Below are 20,828 nucleotides of genomic sequence, written 5' to 3' on the forward strand. Positions count from 1 at the left end.
CCTGGCAAATGTCCTGCCTGCGGGGCTGTTTGTGATTTTTCTCCTAAGTCTGCTTTTGTAACTCCTGGAACCCTCCAGGGATACATTCAGGTGTGGATGTGATCATCACCTCCTGATGGCCATGGATGCCCTGAGTCACAGTAAATGTCTGCTGGGAGTTGGTGAAGGATGCAGTGCACCCTTCTTCCCTGGGGCCTCTGGAACCCCCGACACAGGACTCCTGCAGTGGAGACTAATGTCAGCAGTACCCACAGCTACAAGGGGTGGCGAACCTACAGCACGTGTGCCACAGCAGCTCGTTTGTATCATTCACAGCTCTAAAAGGTTCGCCATCACTGCCCTAGAGCCTTGCTTAATTATGCTTAGGATTTGTCTTGGGTGCTTAAGTCAAAGATTTTTATTTCTGGTTTCCTTTAGACAGAGCTTTTATAAGAATCACAGATGAAAGACTGCACAAATCATATACTGCGCCACAAAAATACAAATTCGATCATTTAAAAAAAATCAGTTTACAGCGACCCAAGTGGCTGAGAAAAATACTGCTGTTTTTCTGATCTGTCACAGAATTTTCTAAATCAACGAGAACGATGCTGCCTAGCTTGACTGTATTATTTCCTACCACAAGAAAAAGACCCTCGGTGTATGCAACATGCTTATTTCAGAAAACCCAGTGGTGATGGACTTGGAAGGGAAGCTGGAACTCGAGACGCTCTGGCCCCTGCCAACCCCGTGTCAGGGGGCACTGAGGCCCACTTCTGGGAGGGAGGCTCTTGGCTCCACGAGTCACTCATGCCTTCACCAGCCAGACTTCATTGCGGCGTCCATACGGCTTCATGGGAGGATCATAGCCTGTACAGAAGTAGAGGTCACCGCGGCAGGTGGCCGTTCCCTCCAGAGCGGCACGCAGCTGCCTGGCCTGGGACACGTAGTCTGTCTCCTTGGCATAGCCACCAAACTGCCTGAGGAGACAAGAGCAAGGGCTGGTAAGGAAGGACCTGGCCTTGAGAGAGGAGGAGTCTTCAGAGTCATCACCACGCTCATTCCAACAAGCACGCCAGAATGGCAGCACTGTGGACTCGCCATGGTCCCACATGGGTGGATTTGCCCTTTCTGAGCTTCTCTGAACAGCTGTAAAAAAATGCCATGCGTTTTCCTTTTGTTCCAAAGTAACGAGTATTACCTGAAATAACAGAGGTAAAAAATTATAATCATGCCAGGGCCTGAAACCAACAGTCACATCCTAAATGTGAGCTCCCCTTATCTGCAATTCCCCAGAGATGGTAAGCTGTTCCCCAGGCCACCGTTCCCCACTGTTTTCACTTAACCCGTTCCACCACCTGCCCGGTCCTCTCTGGCCTCTGTCGCCAACAGGAAGGAGGGACAAGTAGGAGAGGGAGGAGCTACAGTCTCTCCCAAAGCGGAGCAACTGTGCTCACCCCAGAAGGATGTGTGGCAGCTTTGTTACGTCAGAGCTAAGAGAGGCAAGGACCCAAGAAGTCTCAGAAGGGACCCCACACAAGCGTTACATAGCCCCCCAAATAAACCCCTTCTAATGCATCTCTTCTCCTGCCCAAAATCATGAACATTTTCCTTTCCTAGTAAGAAAAGAGACTTTTTCTAAATCAGGCAATTCTCCTGCTGGCAGAAGTTAGGGAAAGAGAAGCAATCAAAACCTTTATTTGGAGATTATTCCTTCCCTTACATCATCTGCCTCTGCACCACAGTCATCCTGCAGCCTAAATATACCACTCTAAATCTGAGTTGCACTAAAATCTTTATTAGAGCCGAATACACCCGCGTTTCCGACGAGCTTTATGACTCAAAAGTCTGAATTTACACCAGGCCAAGATGAGGCCAAATAGTGCATGATCCTTGGTGGCGTTCTCTGAATCATGCTTTGCTCTTTTACAAGCCATTTGTCACGCCTGGCAAGCATTCGGCACGCTGATTATGGGGTCACCGACGTGAAAACACCCAGGACTTCATCCGCGAAGGACTGGTTATTCTCATCCTGTCTTGGCCACGGCTCCAGATCAGGGCGTGAAGCGGACACCAGTTCACAGGTTCTTCAAATCCAGAGGAAAGACTGCAGGGCAGATGAGGAACGCTGAGCTCTGGCTTCCTCAAGGCTCGGGCAGGGGCACACAGGATTAGCAGACAGAGGCTGAACAGCTTGGAAGCAGTTTTCCAGCCATAAAAGGCCATAGGATGTTAGTGTTTTTCACAAAGCGCATCTAGACTGAGAGCCACCTGTCAGGAGTGTCTCAAGACGGACGTGGGAGCTGGTGTTCTCGGGGACAAGGGCAATACCAGCCAGCTCGTTATCTACTGATTTTGGAAAGGTCCAAAGGAGTGGCGCTTGACTGTGGACAGTAGAGAGGGTAGCGTGTATGCTCGAATCTTCGCTGTTACTTTCCAGCTCATGGGATGGGCAAGTTCTTTAATTTCTGGGCTCTTTGGGTCACTGGTTTTGTTACACAGAGATGATGACAAAGCATCGATCTCAGAAGGCTGTGGGGAAGATGAAAGGAGACAAGACTGGGAACTGCTCAGCCCAGCGGCCGTCATGTAGCTAATTACAGCAAGCAGGGACTGTGACCATCACAGTCATCCCTGGTATCCATGGGCATTGGTTCCCAGAACCTCCCCACCCACTGGGACACCAAAGTTTCTAGATGCTCCATTCCCTTATGGGAAACATATAACCAATGCATATCCTCCTGTGTAATCTATTTATTTATTTATTTGGTACCAGGGATTGAACTCGGGACTTTGCGTGTGTGTGGCGTATGGCAGAACCACTGAGCTAAATCCCCGGCTCTCTCCTATGTAATTTAAATCATCTCTAAAGCTGGGTGTGGTGGTGCTCCAAAGAGGATAGTGGGAGTGAGGGGTAAAAGCAGATCGAAAGAAACCAGACAGAGATGGGCCGTGAACGCCATGCTGAGGAGTTTTCAAACCATGGAAAGGTTTAAAAGTAGGCGACCAGCAAGATCAGATTGGTTCGGAAAGAGGCCCCAGTCGCAGCGGAGGGTCCGGGACCGTGGGAGTGGTGGGGAGCCAGGGAGGACTGGGAACAGAACAGCCATGGATGTGGAGAGCAGGAGAGGGGGAGAGGGGAGACTCCCCTAGGCCCCTAACTAGAACAGAGGCCGAGGGCCAAAGGGCAGCCCTGGAAAGTGGGGGCTGCTCCATAGGGGTGCTCAGGACGGGGTCTGGGGCGCACGGACACATTCTGGGCTGACTGCTAATTCAGCACCCAGATGTGCACCTGAGGCTGCGGATCTCCTCCGCCTTGGTAAAGGACTGAAGTCAGAGAGGACACTGCGAAAGCAGTGGATGTGGTGACAGAACTCGGGTGTCCCACCTCTCCAGTCCTGGCTGGAGTCACGGTGAGGAATGAGGCGAACCACAGAAGATGAACGCTGGGAATTCAAGCACCTGAGGGTGGCCTTGGCAGGGACACTGAGAAGGGGGGTCTGAGAAGTGGGAGACTCAGCAGAGAGTGCCAGGGAGGACGATTTAGGATTCCTAAAATTCAGTACTAGAAAGCCCCATTTCACTGGGCATGGTAGTCCCATCTACTTGGGAGGCTGAGGCAGGAGGATTGCTAAGCTGGAGGCCAGTCTGGGTAACTTAGTAAATAAACTAAAAAAGGCTGAGAATGTAGCTTAGAGTGGTAGGGTGCTTGCCTAGCATGCACTAGGCCCCTTTTCAATCCCCAGAAACTGCATAAGAAAAAGGAAAGGAAAGGAAAAAGACCTGCAGTAAGTTTATATTTACTCCAAGGCAGATTAAGATGCTGGCAACAAAGACAAACATCTTCCTGTTGCTTCATCACACAAGCATTTTGCTAGAAAGCAAATAAAGCTGGGAAAATTATGGACACAGACATGTGGATGTCTTCTTTGCTGCTCAATGAATGAACTCACCCTAGCCCCAATCACAGAGCCGCACTAACTGACCAGAAAACCAAATCCTAGCAGGAAGGAGCACAGCCCTCTGTTGGGATGGGGCACAGTGACTCAGCCTGTGGTCACAGCTGAGAGCCTCCTCCTTCCTCCTGCCCCAGCCACTGGGAGGAGCACTCACGGGTCCCCAGCCTCCCAACTCCAGAGTGCCTTTGAGTTTAAGGAATGCTCCTACAGTGCTCCAAGCTCCTACGAGGAAAGGAACATATTCCTTTGTACATGATTTCCCCAAGCCTGGTAAGAAGTTTCCACCTCCCATCTTCAAAGGAGCCGTTCTCCAGGGCACTGTGTTTTATCTCAGTAAACGTCCCAACAAAAATTTGGTTATCATGGGAAGAAACACACACACACACACACACACACACACACACACACACACACACAGAGGATTCTAAAACCCCAAAAGAAGCCGACTCGAAAGGGCTGGGAGAGTAAGGAGGTGGTGGTGGTGGTGGTGGTGAGATAACGTAGGCACAAAGGGTGTAAGAGGAAGGCTTTTGGTGCAAGGAGGCAACAACTCATAACGTGTTGTCTTCCGAGAAGTGGCTGGTGCCAGCACGCAGGGAGGGAGGAAGCCAAACAGAGTGACTCTGAATGTGACTGTCCAACTTTGTCTAAAACTTTAGCAACCGACCTCGGCACCAATGTGCACAGAGTCAGCGGCGCACAGCCGTGTGTGAGGCAGAAAGAGGGTCGGAGTCGCACCCAGCAGCAGGGGCCTGACAACGTGGCATTCATCAGCCAGACGGAGCCAGTGCTACTGAGTGGGACAGCCCTGGGCACAGAGCACAGGCCGGACACCCGGGAGCCACAGAGATGACACGGGATGTGTTTCTACCCCTTCGAGGTCCAACCAGAGACGTCAGGGACGAAGTGCATGGGGATTCTGATGGACAGAAGGGAACACGGCTGGGGAGGCGGAAAGAAGGCTCAGGAGAATGTCAGGGACAGGGGACCCTGGCTAGGGCTGGGAAGACACAGGGAACGGTTATGAAGGACAGGACACTAAGCAGTTAGGGGCTGAGCGTCTCTTCCTGACGCCGGCACGAGCAGCGTGACAGGACTCAGTCCGCACAGAACTTCCGAGAAGCAGAGAGAGGGGCGGGGTGGAGAGGAGCTGGGGCTCTGAGCAAGGGTCGGGAAGAGGTTGGGCGGAGGGCTGGGATGCTGAGGTGCAGGCACAGGAGGACTGAGCCTCGTGGGCATTTTCACTCGGCTTCATTGCCTGATGGAGCACAGAGGGAGCCCCGCTGCGCCACCTCTCTCCTCAGGGGAACGAGTGCCTCATTACCAGCCCAGGCTGTGGTCCCAGCGTGCACGCAGGGAGGTCAGGGCCACAACCACAGGGACAGCCGGGTGGCCCCAGTGTCCGAGCAGGGAGAGGTGACACAACGGGTCCCGTGCTTTTCGGCTGGTGTTGCAAAAGGATCATTCAGAAGAGGCAGTAGTGGGAGACCTGGAAAGCCATCACGGGGCCAGGGAAGGAAGGGGCAGTGGGGAGGTGACAGGACCGGGCCAATAATTAGAAGTAGACAGTGAAAGAGTCAGAGCATTAGAACCAGGTGGGCAGGAGGATGGAGGGGAACGTAAGAAAGGCGGGGGCAGAGGAAGGGATGAGAACGGGGAGGAACCCTGACTTCTGTCTGGGGCCTCGGGGATGTGGAGCTACTTGGGGAGATGCCGGTGGTGAAGCCTCCCAGCAGCTGGGGTGCAAGGCTGGGGAGGAAGGGCGGCTCTGGGAGGGCTGACCTGGGCGGTGACAGAAGTCCTGTGAAGGACCGGGACACAAGGGGTGGATGTAGGGGCAACGACACGGAGGTCGACTAGGTTTTAGATACAGACTCTTGTCACTGCCAAGGCTTTTAGACATGAGGGGGCTTAAATACTAGAGGCAATCGGTAAACATCTGTGAGATGGAACAAACTTCCCAACCTCCCAAGCAGGATCCAGCAGAGCGTCGTGAGCCTATACAGACGCCGCTGGAGCTTCTCTGGGGACAAGGATTTCGTGACCTCAGCCTCTGTCCATTTTACAGTTGGTCGCAGGGCTTTTGATTTTGAATTAGTCTGCCTTCTCCTGATTTCAAAAATGTGGACAACAGTTCTCTCTCTGGTAAAACAGTCCTTAGCCACCTTGACATACTTGTTTTTTTCCCGTTTTTCCTACATAGGATATTTTTCCTGCTTCAAAGGGCAGAGACATTTTTTTGTTTTAAGCTCAGCGCCCAAACTGTTCCTGGTTGAAGGTAAGTGAACAATGAGTCCATCGCTTGAATGAATGAACGACTTCACCTGAGTCTCCAGGTTAAGTTTGCTGGACTGAGAAACCATTCATCACCTCAGGACCAACAGATGGGCGACAGCTGAAGCCATGGTGGGGGACCAAGACTTTTAGGGGACAGAGTGCAGCAGCAGAAAGGACGTTTCCTGGGTCCTTTTTAGATCCTAGCACACAGCCCTGCCCCAGGAAGCTTGCATTCTAATTGGGGAGAAGGCAGTAAACAAGCGAACAGACCGGTATATAATGCAGGGGAGAGGAGAGGTAGGAAGGAAAATAAAGCAGAGCAAAGAAACAGAAAAGAGCAGGATATTCTTTTTGACAGAATGGTCACATTAGGCCTATTTAAGTTTGAAGTGAGAGAGAAAAACAAGCAGGGGCTGAGTAGGACCAGTCACCTCTCAGGCCAAACTCCCTACAGTGCTGGTGTTGGAATTAGCTAGGAACCTGGGCCCACACTGGTCTGCAGATCTCTTAAGGGGTAACACAGGGGCCCTCAGTGGTTTAGGGGATGGGCTCCTTCCAAACCTCAAACTTCCCAAGCGCTGGGGGCCTCCGTTAGGTCACTCAAAGGGAGAAATGACCCCGAAATTCAAGAAACGCATAGCTGGCCAGGTTCTCCCACAAGGATGACTGCACTGGCTCTCACCACAGTGCCTTGGAAGTCCTATTCTTATAGATAAGGGAAGTGAGGTTCCGAAAGTTTAAATGAGCTGCCCGAAGTTGTAAAGCATGCAGTTATTAAAATCGAGGGTTGAAACCAAGTGCATCTACTGTACTCTTGACTTTTTTGCTGCTGTTTTTCTAATAAAATGTTAACTCTCAGCAGGAGGTGACATCAAGAAGAAGAGAACAGTGATCGCTTCAGCAGCACATATACTAAAAAACAAGAGAATAGGTTAAAATGTTCTGACGTCTGCCTCATGTCTAGCACTGTGTGGGCATCTACAGACACAACCCATCTCATCCACCTTACAGACGAGGAAACCAAGGCACCAAGAGGCCTGCCTGGTAACACATCAGGGGTCTTACTGCCATTAAGTGGCAGTTTGGGTCATAGCACTGGCCACTCTGACGATAAACTCTTGGTTTCCCAACTCTTTTTGCTATGTTCAGAATTTCATTAAGATGGTGACAATTTCAGTAAAGCCACCCACTCTCTTGCTGTGGGTCTGCTGAGAGCCCAGTACTAGATACACAGCCTTTACCTGCATGGAACTTTGCTAGAACACGGAGGGGGGACAGTAGTCTAGAATGTCACCCTTGGCCTAAGTGTGAGCATAATTCTACTGCCTCTCAGGGTTAGTAGAGTAAAATGTATTCTGATAGTGCTGTTTTCCACAGATTTTCATTGATTTAAAAAGTGCTGGTGGGCTGGGGATTTACCTCAGTGGTTCGCTGCCTGCCTCACAAGAACAAGGTCCTGAGTTCGATCCCTGGTACACAAAAACAAAACAAAACAAAACAAAAAGAAAAAAAGTGCTGGTAATTAATGCTGCTAATAAATGTATAAATCTTTTGTAGGCATTTTTTTTCACAAGGCCATAAAAAAAGACTAAATTAAGGACGCAAGGCTTTCATTTTAGAATTAGGTCTGTCATTGAATACACTAATTACATTATTTGAAATATACTTTCGTATGTGAAATAGTACTGTTGCTTTCTATCACCTTGGAAGTACTACTCCCTTCAACAGAATCAAATACTACAAATCACTGTAGGCGACTTTTAATAGAACGTGTGACTGTGCAGTGACACCCCGTGGCTGGTTGAGGAATTACCACATATAAAGTTAGAATTGTATCAAACTGAAGTTAAAAAATTCACAGAGCCGGCTAAACACCAAATTTGGTATTATCATCAGTCTTGATTTCAGAGAATCAAAAGGAAATTTCAACAGATCTGGGTTCAATCTATCTTTTAAATAGATATCACTTCCCAGAAATGGCAGATCCCAGCTCTACAGCAAGAAATAGTTACGATGTGCTTGAAAACACAAAAGCTACTAAAGAGTTGGGTCAAAATAACTAAAGAACCATTGGCCAGTGTGGGAAAATTTCAGCAGCAATAAGAGTAATAATTGCAAAGAACTGGAAACACATTAAGAATATTGAAATTTGTTTCTGTTGACACTCAAAAAAACAAAGGTGAACCCTATTCACTTTTGGAGGATGTCAAGAAATGAAGTTATTTTTCTGAAAACTGGTAAGTGAAGAGAAGGCATTAAGCACGTATCTTGCTTTTTGTTTGTTTGTTTGAGGTTGAACCTCACATTTTTAAAAATTAAAAAAAATTTTTGAGATAGAGTTGCACTAACTCACTTAATCACTCATTTTGGGCTTAAAACTGTAATCCTCCTGCCTCAGCCTCCCAGAGTGCTGGAATTACAGGTGTGTGCCAAGATTCCTCATTTATATCTTGCTTTTTCTGACTCTCCCTCGGCAGAACCAAACAGGAGATGAGGGAAACTTCTTACTGAATTACTCCTGATCAATGAAGACGGAAACAGAGAAAATTCCCATTTCACGAGCTCCAGGAAAGGATTATCTCTGTTTACTCTGATCACAAGGACAGAGGTCACCAGCCAGGATGTGCCTGGGTGGGCTACACACCGCCACCTAGGAAACAGTCTTGTTACAAACCCTAAAACCTGAATCTGAACACACACCTGGTTCTAAGAAGTAATGTACAGGCAACAGAGGAGGACAGGTTAAAGAACCACCCATGTAATCCGCAAACTCAAGGCCATGGGAAACAGGAGGACCAAAGATTCATATAATGCAAGGAAAAGCGAGATGGCACTGTGGTGAGGAAAGGTCTGGATTATAAAAGCTTATACAGGCCTTGACCAGTGCCATGGTTGGATCCTAGTTGGATACAGATTCAAACAAACTGTGAGACAACAGGAGAAACCTGAACACAGGGTACTTTATATCACTGAAACGTGAACAAGTTACTGTTAAAATTTTAGGAGGAGCAGATTATTGTGATTCTATTTTTAAAAATCTTCAGTCATCACACTAAAACATTTATGAGCAAAATGATATGATGTCTGGAATTTGCCTAAAAATAATCCAGGGTGGTGCGGTATCTACACAGGACACAAAACTTCCCCAAGTTGATCCAGGGTCAGTGATGAGTGCTGGCTAGATGTGGTTTCATCATCTTATTCTTCCTACTTCCTTCTAAGTTGAAAGTTTCCATTCAGAAAGTTAAAGACAAAAACAAACCAAAACAATTGTAACAACTTCTTAGTGCACCTCATCTGATAGAACAAATGATTAGAGACCAGGCCCATCTATGAGAAGTCTTAAGTGAGCTGATTTAATAGTTCACACTTCTTTAACAGTCACCCCACTCCTTATGAAATAGGAAGGGGCAAAGAGAAAGAATAATCACTGACACCTACTATAGGTCAGAAACATTAATTTGTAAATGATATCGTAGTAAATACTAAATATCATTACCCTAATGTCATTGTTACTCTTTAAAAATTATCCTACGAGGTAGATTATATTATCCGCACTTAATGGGAAGGCACTAAAGTCTTAAGAGGCTTAGTAAGCATCATCCTCCTGGTACCAAACAGCGGAGCTGGGTAATCGCACATAAAATACTCATCACATGGCACGGGGCTGCCTCTCAAAGCACAGGAAGAAGAAGGGGAAACTGAGCGGAAATGAAGGCAAGACAAGCGGACATACAGGCGCAGATTCAAGGAGGCACTCACTTCAGGGCCCGCCCTGCACTCTGATGACTATGAGAGTGAGTACTTCCTTAAGCTTTCAATCCTAGGTGCCTCCCTTAGAGTATGCTTTCTCCTCATCATCTGCACGAAGGCTGAGAACTCCAATGAGGACTGGAGTAGAAAGAAGCACAGGAAAATAGTCTCGGAAGTCAGCTGAACACCTGCGTTACACGCCCTAGCCGCTAGGGGGCTCTGTGGTTGCCTGGCCTAAAAATGCGGACAAGCTCATGTTCTAAGGCACAGGAAGCGCTACCAGGGAACCCGCCCTCACCTGCAGGCTCAGAGTGGGAGGGGGGAAGCCAAATATCCAAAATGATGACCAGTACAAGATTATTCGTATAATTCCATTTCATGGGGATTTTCGAGAGCAGAACCAAATGGTTAGTACTGAAGACCCTAGTCATCCCCTGTACCTAGTTGGGTCACCGTCACACAGCAGGGTTTTAACAAACAGGGAGTCACTAATCATCTAGAAGAGGCTTGGTATCTGAAGGGGAGACTGGGGCCCAAACAAGAAACACACGATTGTCAGGATTCAGTATTTCTTACTTGAATTAATTTGGCAGCAAGCAAAAAACCCAATGCAAATCTCACTGAGGATGATTCAAGGAGTGGCTGTGGGAGCCCAGGGCCGCCCACGGGTGCCTAAGGAATTGCCCCCTTACGTGGAATAGACAGTGATGCTCTCCCTCTCCTCAATCTTGATGCTGTCGTCACTGGGAACTGGTGGGTTGCTTTGAAACTGGTTCGGAATCCGGAACCAGACTTTTAATTTTTTCTGTAGAGAGCCATCCTCATCAGGAAAGACCGCGAAGGAAACAGGGACTGTCATCCCCATCCCAATTCCTGACAATGCAAAACACAGAGTGCAGTGGGATTAGGGACAGAGCTTGCTCAGGGCATGGAGGATATACTGGTCTACTGGTCTCATTCTTTTTCCATGGCAACATTTTTTGTTGTTGTTCTTTTTTTTTTGGTACCAGGGATTGAACTTGGGACCTTGCACTTGCAAGGCAGGCGGAGGAACCACTGAACTAAATCCCTGGCTTTTCGTTATCATTCCTGAAGTTAACAGTGAACATTTTGGGTACTAAAAATATACAGGCAAGCTGGGTGGGTGTGATGCGCACACTTGTAATTCCAGCACTTTGGGATGCTGAGGGAGGAGAACAGTAAGAACACAGCCTGGGAAACCTAGTGATTTGGAGATATCTTCTCCAAAAAACTCCCCAGAAAATCAAAAAAATTCTGGGAATTTAGCTTGGTGTAAAGGCCCTGGGTTCAATCCCTAGTACCACAAAATCTCTCTCTCTCTGTATCTGTTATTAGATATCTATACATATAGAGATATAGATATAGTTAGGCATATAAAAACAATTATTTTTATACATTGGAGGTAGGAGTGTGGTAGTAGATTTCTTGAAAAAGTTATTTGCTAATATACATCAAGAGGGCTGGGGATATAGCTCAGTAGGCCCTGAGTTATTCCCAGTATCCCCCTCCATATATATCTATATATAGATATGTGTATATCTATATATCTATATGTGTATACATATGTGTATACTATATCTACTTCCTATGTAAATACAAATTTTAATCAATTTGAAGGAAATACTATAAAATATAGAAAAGGCTAGAGGTAATAGGATATTTACTGCAGCAAAATTTATTATTCTGTTTAAAACAGAAAGCCGGGCGTGGTAGCCCACGCCTGTAATCCCAGCACTCAGGAGGCTGAGGCAGGAGGATCACTGAGTTCGAGACAAGCCTGGGCTACATAGTGAGCTCCAGGTCAGTCTCAACTACATAGTTGAGACCCTGTCTCAAAAAACAAACAATCCCCCCCCCAAAAAAACTCAAAAAATATATAAAACAGAAATATGTCTAAGGCAATTATGGGTACACTGTGTAATATAATGTAGTTAAATTATTCTAGTATTAGTAGAAAATAATTAAATAGAATTAAAATATACAATTAAGTTTATACTAAAAATCCCTAAAGAAATATGTTAAAAAGACAATGACTGCACTTAGAATAGTCTAAACATAGCTATTTTGTTATTTTAATGATTTTTTTTAGTGTTACAATTTTTATACATATTTTCAACTAAAAAGATGTTACAAACAGCATTAAGAGGAAAAGATTTCCTCTTGACTTCCTACTGGTCAACATATTTTGCAAAATTTGATTACTTTGCTCCTAGAAAATATTACTATGGTTCATACCAGTTTCTTTCTAAATTATCAGCTTGAGAAATATCCTAAAAATTAAGCCCATCTTTTTTTTTTTCACCTAGCTTTCTGATCCATATTTAGTTTGTAGTGATTCCAAATGCTGCACAAATCAGAGAGCTCATGAAGAGGCCAGCATTTAAAAATAGTTTATGTCCAGTGATTTAGCCCAGTAGCGCTATACCTGCCTGGCAAGTACAAGGTCCTGAGATCGAACCCTCGTAACTCCCCCTCAAAAAAAAAAAAAATTATATATGGTTTCTGTTCCAGCAGGTGACCTTTCATGATGTCAAGAGACATTCTACATAAATTTTGGGAAAAAATCATTTTGTAATTAAATTATGATTAGGACTATCTACGGCCCATGTCTTCTTGCCCTTGAGCTGGCTATAGCAGACAGAAATGTAACTCCCTTTTGCCTCTAGTCACAAATGGAGGCCTCAATGTTCCCGATGCTCAAGGGCAAGATTCCATCAGCTGAAGGCTTCAGAAAGGTTTCACCTGGGGGAAGAACAAATTCTTTATTAGCCTGCTATCTCCTCCCACCTTGTATTATGAGAAGCTCTCCTTACCACCTTCATCAACCTAAGATCCTCATCAACCTAGGATCTCCACCGCCCAGAGTCACCCAATACTCCCTCCAATGATTGTGTGTACCCAATACATAGCGCCTAGCTCAGAATGTGTCTCTGTCGTGCTGAGGCACTGACTTCCTGGCCTCCCACGTACTTTAAAATTACCTAAGTCTCTCTCATCTTTCTTCGTCCCTCTTCCCTTCTCTTTCTCTTTCTCGTTCCAGGGATCAAACTCAGGACTTTGCGCTTGCGAGACAGGTGGCAGAACCACTGAGCCAACTCGCCGGCCCGGTTGTCTCTTTCTTTAGCCCTCGCCACCCCGCTTTCTAGGCAGTGGGAGGACTGATCTCCGGAGCATTGATCCCCGCCCTCAGATACATGAAACTTCAGGTCTATTATTTCAAAGGTGGGGAAGCAATCAGCACGGACAAGTCTTTAGGAGTGGGATGGTCAGAGTTCTCACACCCTTTGCTTAGCAGAGCAGAGTCTGGGACCTTCACACTTGAGCTTCGCTGAGCCTCAGTTCCCTGGCAGCTGAGGTCCCAAGTTGGACGGTGGCCTTGCTTTTATACTGGGGCTCAGTTTACTGTGGGTGACTTCATCCTATCAACCAATCCAAAGACACAATAAACACTGTAGGTTAAAGAAAAAAAAATTGACAAGCTGGGTGTAGTGGTCAGGCCTGTAATCCTAGCACTCTGGGCAGCTGAGGCAGGAGGATCTCATGTTCAAGCCCAGTCTGGGCAACTCAGTGAGACCCTGTCTCAAAATTAAAAATTAAAAGATTAAAAAAAGTCTGGGATATAGGTCAGTGTGAAGGTCTGGGGTTCAGACTCCAGTACTGGCAAAAATAGAATAAAAAAAAATACATATGTGGACAGCAGATGACTCCATACTTGGGAAAAAACCATGAACTGAGTGATACAACAGGGATTCCTTACAGTGAGGGGAGCCTGGGCTGAGGTCAGAGGGCTCTTTCCAGGGCTTCCTGTTGTGAACTCCTGTTCTCGAAGGGACAGCGAGCAGGATGTCACAGGTGCCTTCTGGCGCCGCTCCCATGTTTCCTATAGGTGAGGTGAGATTATGTGAAACTGCCCTGTCAGACCAGGGCCTGTCCTGCAGGGGCACTCACCCTTGTCGTTGGTGCCCCCCACATACTTCATGACCTTGGGCATCGCTTCTCGGAGGGCCTCATCCACGGGCTTATTTGTCACTTCCACCGTGGCAAACTTGCCTCCTTCACAGGCTCTTTCCTCATAGGAGACGTCTTCCTAGAGGTACAGGAGACACAGGCTGGAGAGGGACAGTGTAGAGCCTGTGTTATCCCCAGAAGTAGCAATGGTCCAGCTATAGGAAGCGTAAATCCTGAGGAACTTTCCAGAATGGGTGTGGTGACAGCAGAGAAGTGTGCACTGGGCCATGAGAAACAGATTCTGGGAGTCTCACACATGTAGAGACTGCACCAGGAGCTGAAAAAACTCGTTAAAAACAATTTTCTCAGGGAGATAAGATACTGTACCGGGAAACACTGGAGCATCATAAAATAGAACATTCAGAGATCAGAAACGCTCTTAAGGGGCCGGGGATTTAGCTCAGCGGTTTGGTGGCCTGCCTTGCAAGTGCAAGGACCCAAGTTCAATCCCTGGTACCACAAGCTGAGTTTCATCCTAGCAGCAGGGCTGCAATCCGAGTGGTCCTGCTGACAGGCACTACAGGACGCTGTGTCTCTTCCGTTTGTTTGGTGCTGGGGATTGAGCTCTGCGCCTCATGCTGATCATGTGCTCTGCCACTGAGCTACACCCCCAGGCCTTCTTCTCCTTTGCTTTTTTATAGTGCATGTTAGTATTACGGAACGGTGGTGTCTGTTTTGGGAAACTGGTACACGCATTGAATGTATCTTGATCATCTTCAATGCCGTTACAATCTCTCTCCCTTTCTTCTTCCTCTACAACTCCAAAAGACTACCTGCTGGTATCCTGTCATCTTTCCTTTATTTTAGTTACTTGTTTATCAATTTATATATTTTTAGGTCTCTCATATAAGAGAAAACAAGCCATTTCAAAGACTCTAGCTAATTACATGTAACATGTTTGCTAATTCTGTTTTCCTGCAAACAACCTGATTTCATTTTTCTTCTTTATGGCTGAGTAACAGCCCACTGTATTTCCATTGCCGTATTTTCTTTATCCATTTGTTTGTTGACTGGCATCTAGGCTGTTCCCACAGCTTAGCTATTGTGAATGGTGCTGCTGTAAACACGGGTATGCATGTATCATTATCGTATGCAGTCCTTAGTTCTTTCAGACTATCCACAACCATGAACCTTCCTGTATTACTGGCGGGAATGTAAACTAGTGTAATCACAATGGAAACCAGTATGGAGATTCCTCAAGAACTAAGCGAAGAAATAGCACGTGATCCAGCTGTGCCTCTCCCTACCTCCTGACTCACTCTTTCACAGCCTCTCAGCCTCTTACTGCTCAGCTCCACCGTCTCTCCCCACACAAACCCTTCCTACCCTATATGCTCTGCACTGAGTTTCTATTCCAGATCATGCCTTTTCCCCCAGTATTTAGACTCAAAACAACACATGTGGCTCCCCTTCAGCACCCCACCCCCTTCTCCTTGCCATGTGATGTTTCCTAGAATCCAGTTTTATGTCCCTGGACATTCAGTAAGACAGCGTTTCTCAAACTTAAAAAAAAAAAAGAAAAAAAGAAAAGAAAAACTCCCACAACCAGAATAACCTATCTCTGGGATGCCTTATGAATATATCCATGGTTGGAACAAAGTATGGCAAAAATAATACTCTGTCTTTAGGGATGGCATGCACTAGGAGTTTTTCTTTTCTTTCCTGTTTACTACCACTCTGAGTGAATTTTATTCTGTTGCACTACAAAAAGAAAAGTTGGTTGATATTGATTTTACCCTCAGGTAACGAAAAACTTATAGTTTGAAAAATCTGCACTAATGTATTTGTGGACAGGAAATATACCACAGAGTTTTACGTGACAGCCTCTCCATAGATATTTATTTGATTAAGGAGATGTCTCTCCTAGTAATGATTATGAAAAATAGACACACAGTCAAAGACCTGGCTTCCCCACATTGGTCAAACAGGCTTTCCTATGAGGTCTGAGGATTCTCAACTAGGGATGAGGGTGTGATTCCCAGGGCACACAAAGGATCTCTGGAGAAAGCCAGGGCTGTGGGGCTGTGGGTGGACTGTGTAGTCTGGATGAGTATATTTCATATTATAACTTTATACTTGGAATGTGGTGAGAGAGGCTGGAGACTTCTGAAAGCAAACCCCAAGAGACAATTTCATGCTTCAACTCCCCTGCACCTGGGTAGGAAGAATAGCACCAGAATCAAGAATCAAGAATCAAGTGGCAAAAAATCAGCTCTGACCTCAGGACTCTGTGCTCAGCAATTCCAAGAAGGCTGAGGCTTCCAAAGAGCCCCGGTGAGCAAACTTAGGTAAACTCGTACTGGTTTGTTCTTTCTGGCTTTGTCAGCAGAGAATTCCAGAGCTCCGCTTTTACGTGAGGACTTATCTTCCTAGATTCTAGAAGTGCTACCTACTCTGTGAATCAACAGAGTTCAGAACGACAAACAGTTCTAGAGCTCACCCAGTCCAAGTTATTTTAACACAGAGGAAACGAGTAACCAGGCAGACTGGAATGCTCAAGATGACCCAGCTAGTAAATGGAGAAACTGGGAACTAGGATTTGCGTCCCCAAACTGCACTCTAATGGTGCAAGACTCTACAACTGTGCAGGTGGACTGAAGGCTCTGCTTGTCTCCTTAGACATCGGTATGCCGTGTTGAGCTCAGGAAAAAGCTCTGAATCATTTCATGCAGTTTACTTCTTGTACCAACGACAAGCACTTACTGGAGAAGCAGCTAGCTGGCTCTTTTCTCTGGTCTTTCTACCCTTTTAATGCATTCAACCAACAAGTCCTCGGCACTGGCAACCTGTGAGCACTGTGCCAGGGGCTAAAATACAGAGATGACAGACATCAGGAAAGGCCCAGTGTAATAGGGGAGGAGCGCCAGGGCAGTGGAGGACAAAGTACTTAGGCTCCTCTGTGACCCTCATGTGTGGGCGTGTTTTTCACCAGACCTTTGGGGCTAACAGATTCCCCCCTGGATGTTCAGCCATCATTTCATGAATTCATCACTGAAAACTTCTGCCAGATGCTACAGACAGAGATTAATGAGGCGTGGAGAATGAGGAGGGTGGTGGGAAGGAACACTCAAAGGATTATCACACAGCACAGCACATGCTGATAGTTTAGGGAAGGGAATCCCGGTGCTAAAACAGGAGAGGCCGCGGACAGTATGATGAAGGGGAAGACTACCAGAAGTTCAGTGTGGCTGGAGTAAAGACTGTCAGGAGGATGCGGAAGCGAAGGAGGAGGCCTGAGGTTGTGCAGGGTCCAGATCCCAATGGGACTCTAGGCTGTCTCGGGACGTGGACTTTGGAGCCATCGGTCCAATCATGGTGACCTGACAGCAGGCCAGTTTCATTTCCTCTAAATTAGCTCACCTGATTTCTGGGATGGAAACAGGACACTGAAGTGTCTGTGACCCTCAGGGGGTCCCTGGAGCAGGAAGTAACAAGTAATCCTTACCCTCAGCCCATTCCCCAGGTAGAAAGTCCATAGCAAGGACAGGAAGGCCGCTGGAAAAGGAACCTGGTTTGACTCAGAGAGCCCAGGCCCCAGAGGAAGACCTTCAGGCTGAGCTCAACTGTACCTCCTCCTCCCGAGTAACCTTCCTCTCTATAAACTCTGAAAGTCGGATAATTCCAGAGCTGGATGGGCGCTCACACATTTGTCCACTCACCAGTCTCCTCTTGCATGAGCAAGCTCTCCTCTGGGCAACTGGACACGGGGGTCTGGAGCTCAGCAGGAAGCTGGCATGGAGCAACATGAATCTGGCAGTCACCAGCAGAAGGGAGATCGAGGCTCTGGATGTGATGGAGGCTGTCTGGGGAGCCCGTGCTGAGCATTCTGTATCACTGAATCCCCTGCTCACAAGTCTTCATTCACTGAGCGTTTCACCCACCCAGATGATCCGGGTCTTACCACCCAGCTTCTACCTGCCCTGCCAGCCACACCCACTTCCTCACTGGCCATCTCCTATTTCCTCAAAAGCCTGGTCATTCCCAGGCCAGGTGCTCTGTACCTGCTGCTGCTTCTGCCTGGGCATTCTCCTGCGTTAGCCAATGGGTCTCTATGCATCTCACAGTTCCCAGCCTGCAGGTTACTTCCACACAGTGGGCCCCTAATCCACAGCGAGCTCACCATGATATGTGTATAAACTTCTGTGCTTTCATGACTAACTTACTGTGGTTACAATGAAACAGTGTATTTAATCCCATTCCCAACCATAAGTCTGTGGGGTCAGGACTGTAGCTATATCTGTCCCGTGTATTGTATGTATAAGCACTGATGGGAAAAGAGGGCTTGGAGTAAGACCTGGTTTTGCTCTAATGAAAGGAGTGCGAACAGCTATAGCCAGCAGGAGGGATGAGAGCTCCGTCTGGGAAGGCCTCCTGGAGAAAAGCTGGCTCCTGCTGCCTTAAACCAGGTCTCCTGCAGGTGGGCACCAACTGTTTTCATGGTGTCCCTGTCCATAACCTCTCATGTGAACCACTGTGAAAATTTAGACCTGAGAGGTGGAAGTGATAAAACCATTCTAGCTCTCTAGGGAGCTCTATTTGAATTTATTTAACTAGTTTTCTATTTCTGCAAAGAATAATGCACCTATGTGAACACAGTATTGGTTCTCAAAATTTAACATCTCTATATGTTTTATTTTTTGTGCTGGGAATTGAACCCAGGACCTTGCACGTGCTAGGCCAGGCCTCCATCACTGAGCTACATTCTCAGTCCTTTTTTTCATTTCTTTCTCAATTTCCTTTTGAGACCAGGTCTTGGTACGTTGCCCAGGTTGGCCTGAAACCTGTGATCCTCCTCCCTCAGCCTCCTGATGAGCCTTTATTATAGGCACGCACCCCCATGCCTGGATAAAATTTGACATTTTGATGGATTTTCTTGTTGGATGGAAATAGAGCAGCCTTCCTTTACCCCATCTCCAGTTAGCTGTGTGTCCAGTCAGTTAGGGTCACAAACATTTTTAACATGTCCTAGAAACCTTGGTCAGGTGGGGTCCCCAGAGAGATCTCGTGAGAATGCATCTTGCTATGGGACTGCAAGTCCTCTTCAAGGCCAGTTTCTTGTGGCCACTGAGATGGTGGCTACACTGTACGTGTTGGTTTGGGAAGCCTGATTGATTTCTCACTGTAAGAAAATATTAAAGCCAAGTGTGATGGCACAGGCCTGTATGTAATACGTCGACATGGGAGCCTGAGGCAGGAGGATGGCAAATTCAAGGCTAGCCCGGAAAACTTAACAAGATCCTATCTCAAAGAGGAAAATATTAATATCAACTAATGGAGTGCTTTCTATGTACCTGTTACTACTCTAATCACCTTACATAAATGCATCCGTTTGACTTTTCCAACCACCCTGTGAAGAAGCTACTTCTTTCACCTTCACTTCTAGAGGAGCAAGAGATTGTGCAACACACTCAAGTTCTAGGGGGCAAATAGTGAAGCCAGGCTTCAAAGCCAGGCTACTGGGTCCTACCCTATTTGCAAAGGCAGGACACAAGTCCAGTACGTGTGTCCGGCATTAATATCGCTTCTGTTCTGGGCAGTCATGGGGCTCACTCACTCAGCACAGGGAGCTGTGTACCACCCCCTCCCTCCCCAAGCAACAAAGTGGGCACCTGATAAGGTCCCTGCGGAATCACCATGTCCCGCATCAGTCCCGAATGACTGCACGAGCACCCAGTGTGCCACCCACCTGCCCAGGGGCATGGGTGACAGTGGCCCACCCAGTCCGTTGCAGGGCAAAGGATATAATTTCAGGGGAGCCTCTCTTCAAAATAATAACTCTCTGACCTTGTATATTTAAAAAAAGTGTTCCATGTATATTTGAATATTCAATTGTCACACTGGCATGGTCACTCTCATCTTGGAGCTGAGGAATCCAGAGTGGTTGAGATGGATGTTATGTAACTCGCTTACCACTCCCACTAAGATGAAGGGGAAGCGAACAGTTACTGGGCCCAGTGAATATCCTGGTGCCTGTCAAACAATTTATACAGTCATCTCACTCAAACTTTAAAACATCTGTAATAGTCTCCAAAGGCACAGACTATTCCTTTCTCTCATGATTCACCTCAGAGAGATTAAGTTGTCTGAGGCTACACAGCTAATAACTGTGGAGCTTGGAGTTCTGAAGTAATTATGTCACCATGAACGAGGAGTGTAACTATAGTGTTTATGAAACATTTTCATCCCCAGCACTGCAAAATGTTTTCATTAAAATTTAATATTTATAGTAACTTCGGAGTAGATGAGAGATATTTTTATGTATGTCCTACAGCTGCAGGTTCAAAGCATTTGCTCCAGCCTGCTGGCAGTATGATGATATATCAGACCCCTTAGGGTCCCACAGTCCCATCAAAGGCTGAGGGAGGGCCAGGGATGTAGCCCAGTGGTTCTAGTGCCTGCCTCGCAAGCCTAGGTCCTGAGTTTGATCCCCAGTACCAAAAAAAAAAAAAAAACAAAAAAAAAATGCTGAGGGAAATGCTTATTAGGGAGCTGTATGAAGCCAGTGGCAGTGGCACTGAACCAATAAGGCTCTAATAGTAAATAGAAATTAGAAGTGTTCAGAAGATACTATGATGCAAGGAACTGGTCTCAAAGATAATGGAAGAGTGGAGGTGCCAAGCAGGGGACAAGGAGGCAGCCGAGAGGTTAGGAAGCTCCCCAGGAGAGACAGAGGTTTACCTGTTACCTAAGCTCAGATGCCCAGGTCACCTGGTAAAAGCTAGAACCACAGGGCCAGGGATTTAGCTTAGTGGTTCTGCTGCCTGTCTTGCAAACACAAGAACCTGAGTTGGATCCACGGTACAAAAAAAAAAAAAAAAAAAAAAAAAAACA

General features: G+C 46.7%; 1 protein-coding gene across 4 annotated transcripts; it reads right to left on the minus strand.

Moving 5' to 3' along the window:
• Nucleotides 1-341: 341 nt before the first annotated feature.
• On the minus strand, nt 342-17,909 carry Hebp1 (heme binding protein 1). 4 transcript variants are annotated; one of them, XM_010638404.3, is made up of 4 exons: nt 17,657-17,882; nt 13,938-14,076; nt 10,661-10,841; nt 342-959 (listed from the first exon to the last, which is right to left on the minus strand). In XM_010638404.3, exons 1-4 carry the CDS (start codon nt 17,741-17,743, stop codon nt 788-790), a joined length of 579 nt encoding a protein of 192 aa, XP_010636706.1. In that variant the 5' UTR covers nt 17,744-17,882; the 3' UTR covers nt 342-787. The 4 variants fall into 4 exon arrangements, with proteins under 4 accessions (XP_010636706.1, XP_010636708.1, XP_033622157.1 ...); XM_010638406.3 differs by lacking the exon at nt 342-959 and adding an exon at nt 967-1,180 and having other exon boundaries at nt 17,657-17,892; XM_033766266.1 differs by lacking the exon at nt 342-959 and adding an exon at nt 1,192-2,086 and having other exon boundaries at nt 17,657-17,909.
• Nucleotides 17,910-20,828: the final 2,919 nt, after the last annotated feature.

The sequence above is a fragment of the Fukomys damarensis genome, unplaced genomic scaffold (genome assembly GCF_012274545.1).
Source record: "Fukomys damarensis isolate Sample0158 unplaced genomic scaffold, DMR_v1.0_HiC HiC_scaffold_19, whole genome shotgun sequence".
NCBI lineage: Eukaryota > Metazoa > Chordata > Mammalia > Rodentia > Bathyergidae > Fukomys > Fukomys damarensis.

Excerpts from the sequence above, each read along its gene's own strand:
- Hebp1 (XM_010638404.3), bottom strand. The coding sequence starts at position 17,743 with ATGTTGCTCCATGCCAGCTTCCTGCTGAGCTCCAGACCCCCGTGTCCA. Across the intron at positions 10,842-13,937 it reads GGGGGGCACCAACGACAAGG|GAATTGGGATGGGGATGACA; the intron begins GTGAGTGCCCCT and ends TTGCATTGTCAG. Across the intron at positions 960-10,660 it reads AGCATCACTGTCTATTCCAC|GCAGTTTGGTGGCTATGCCA; the intron begins GTAAGGGGGCAA and ends TTGTCTCCTCAG.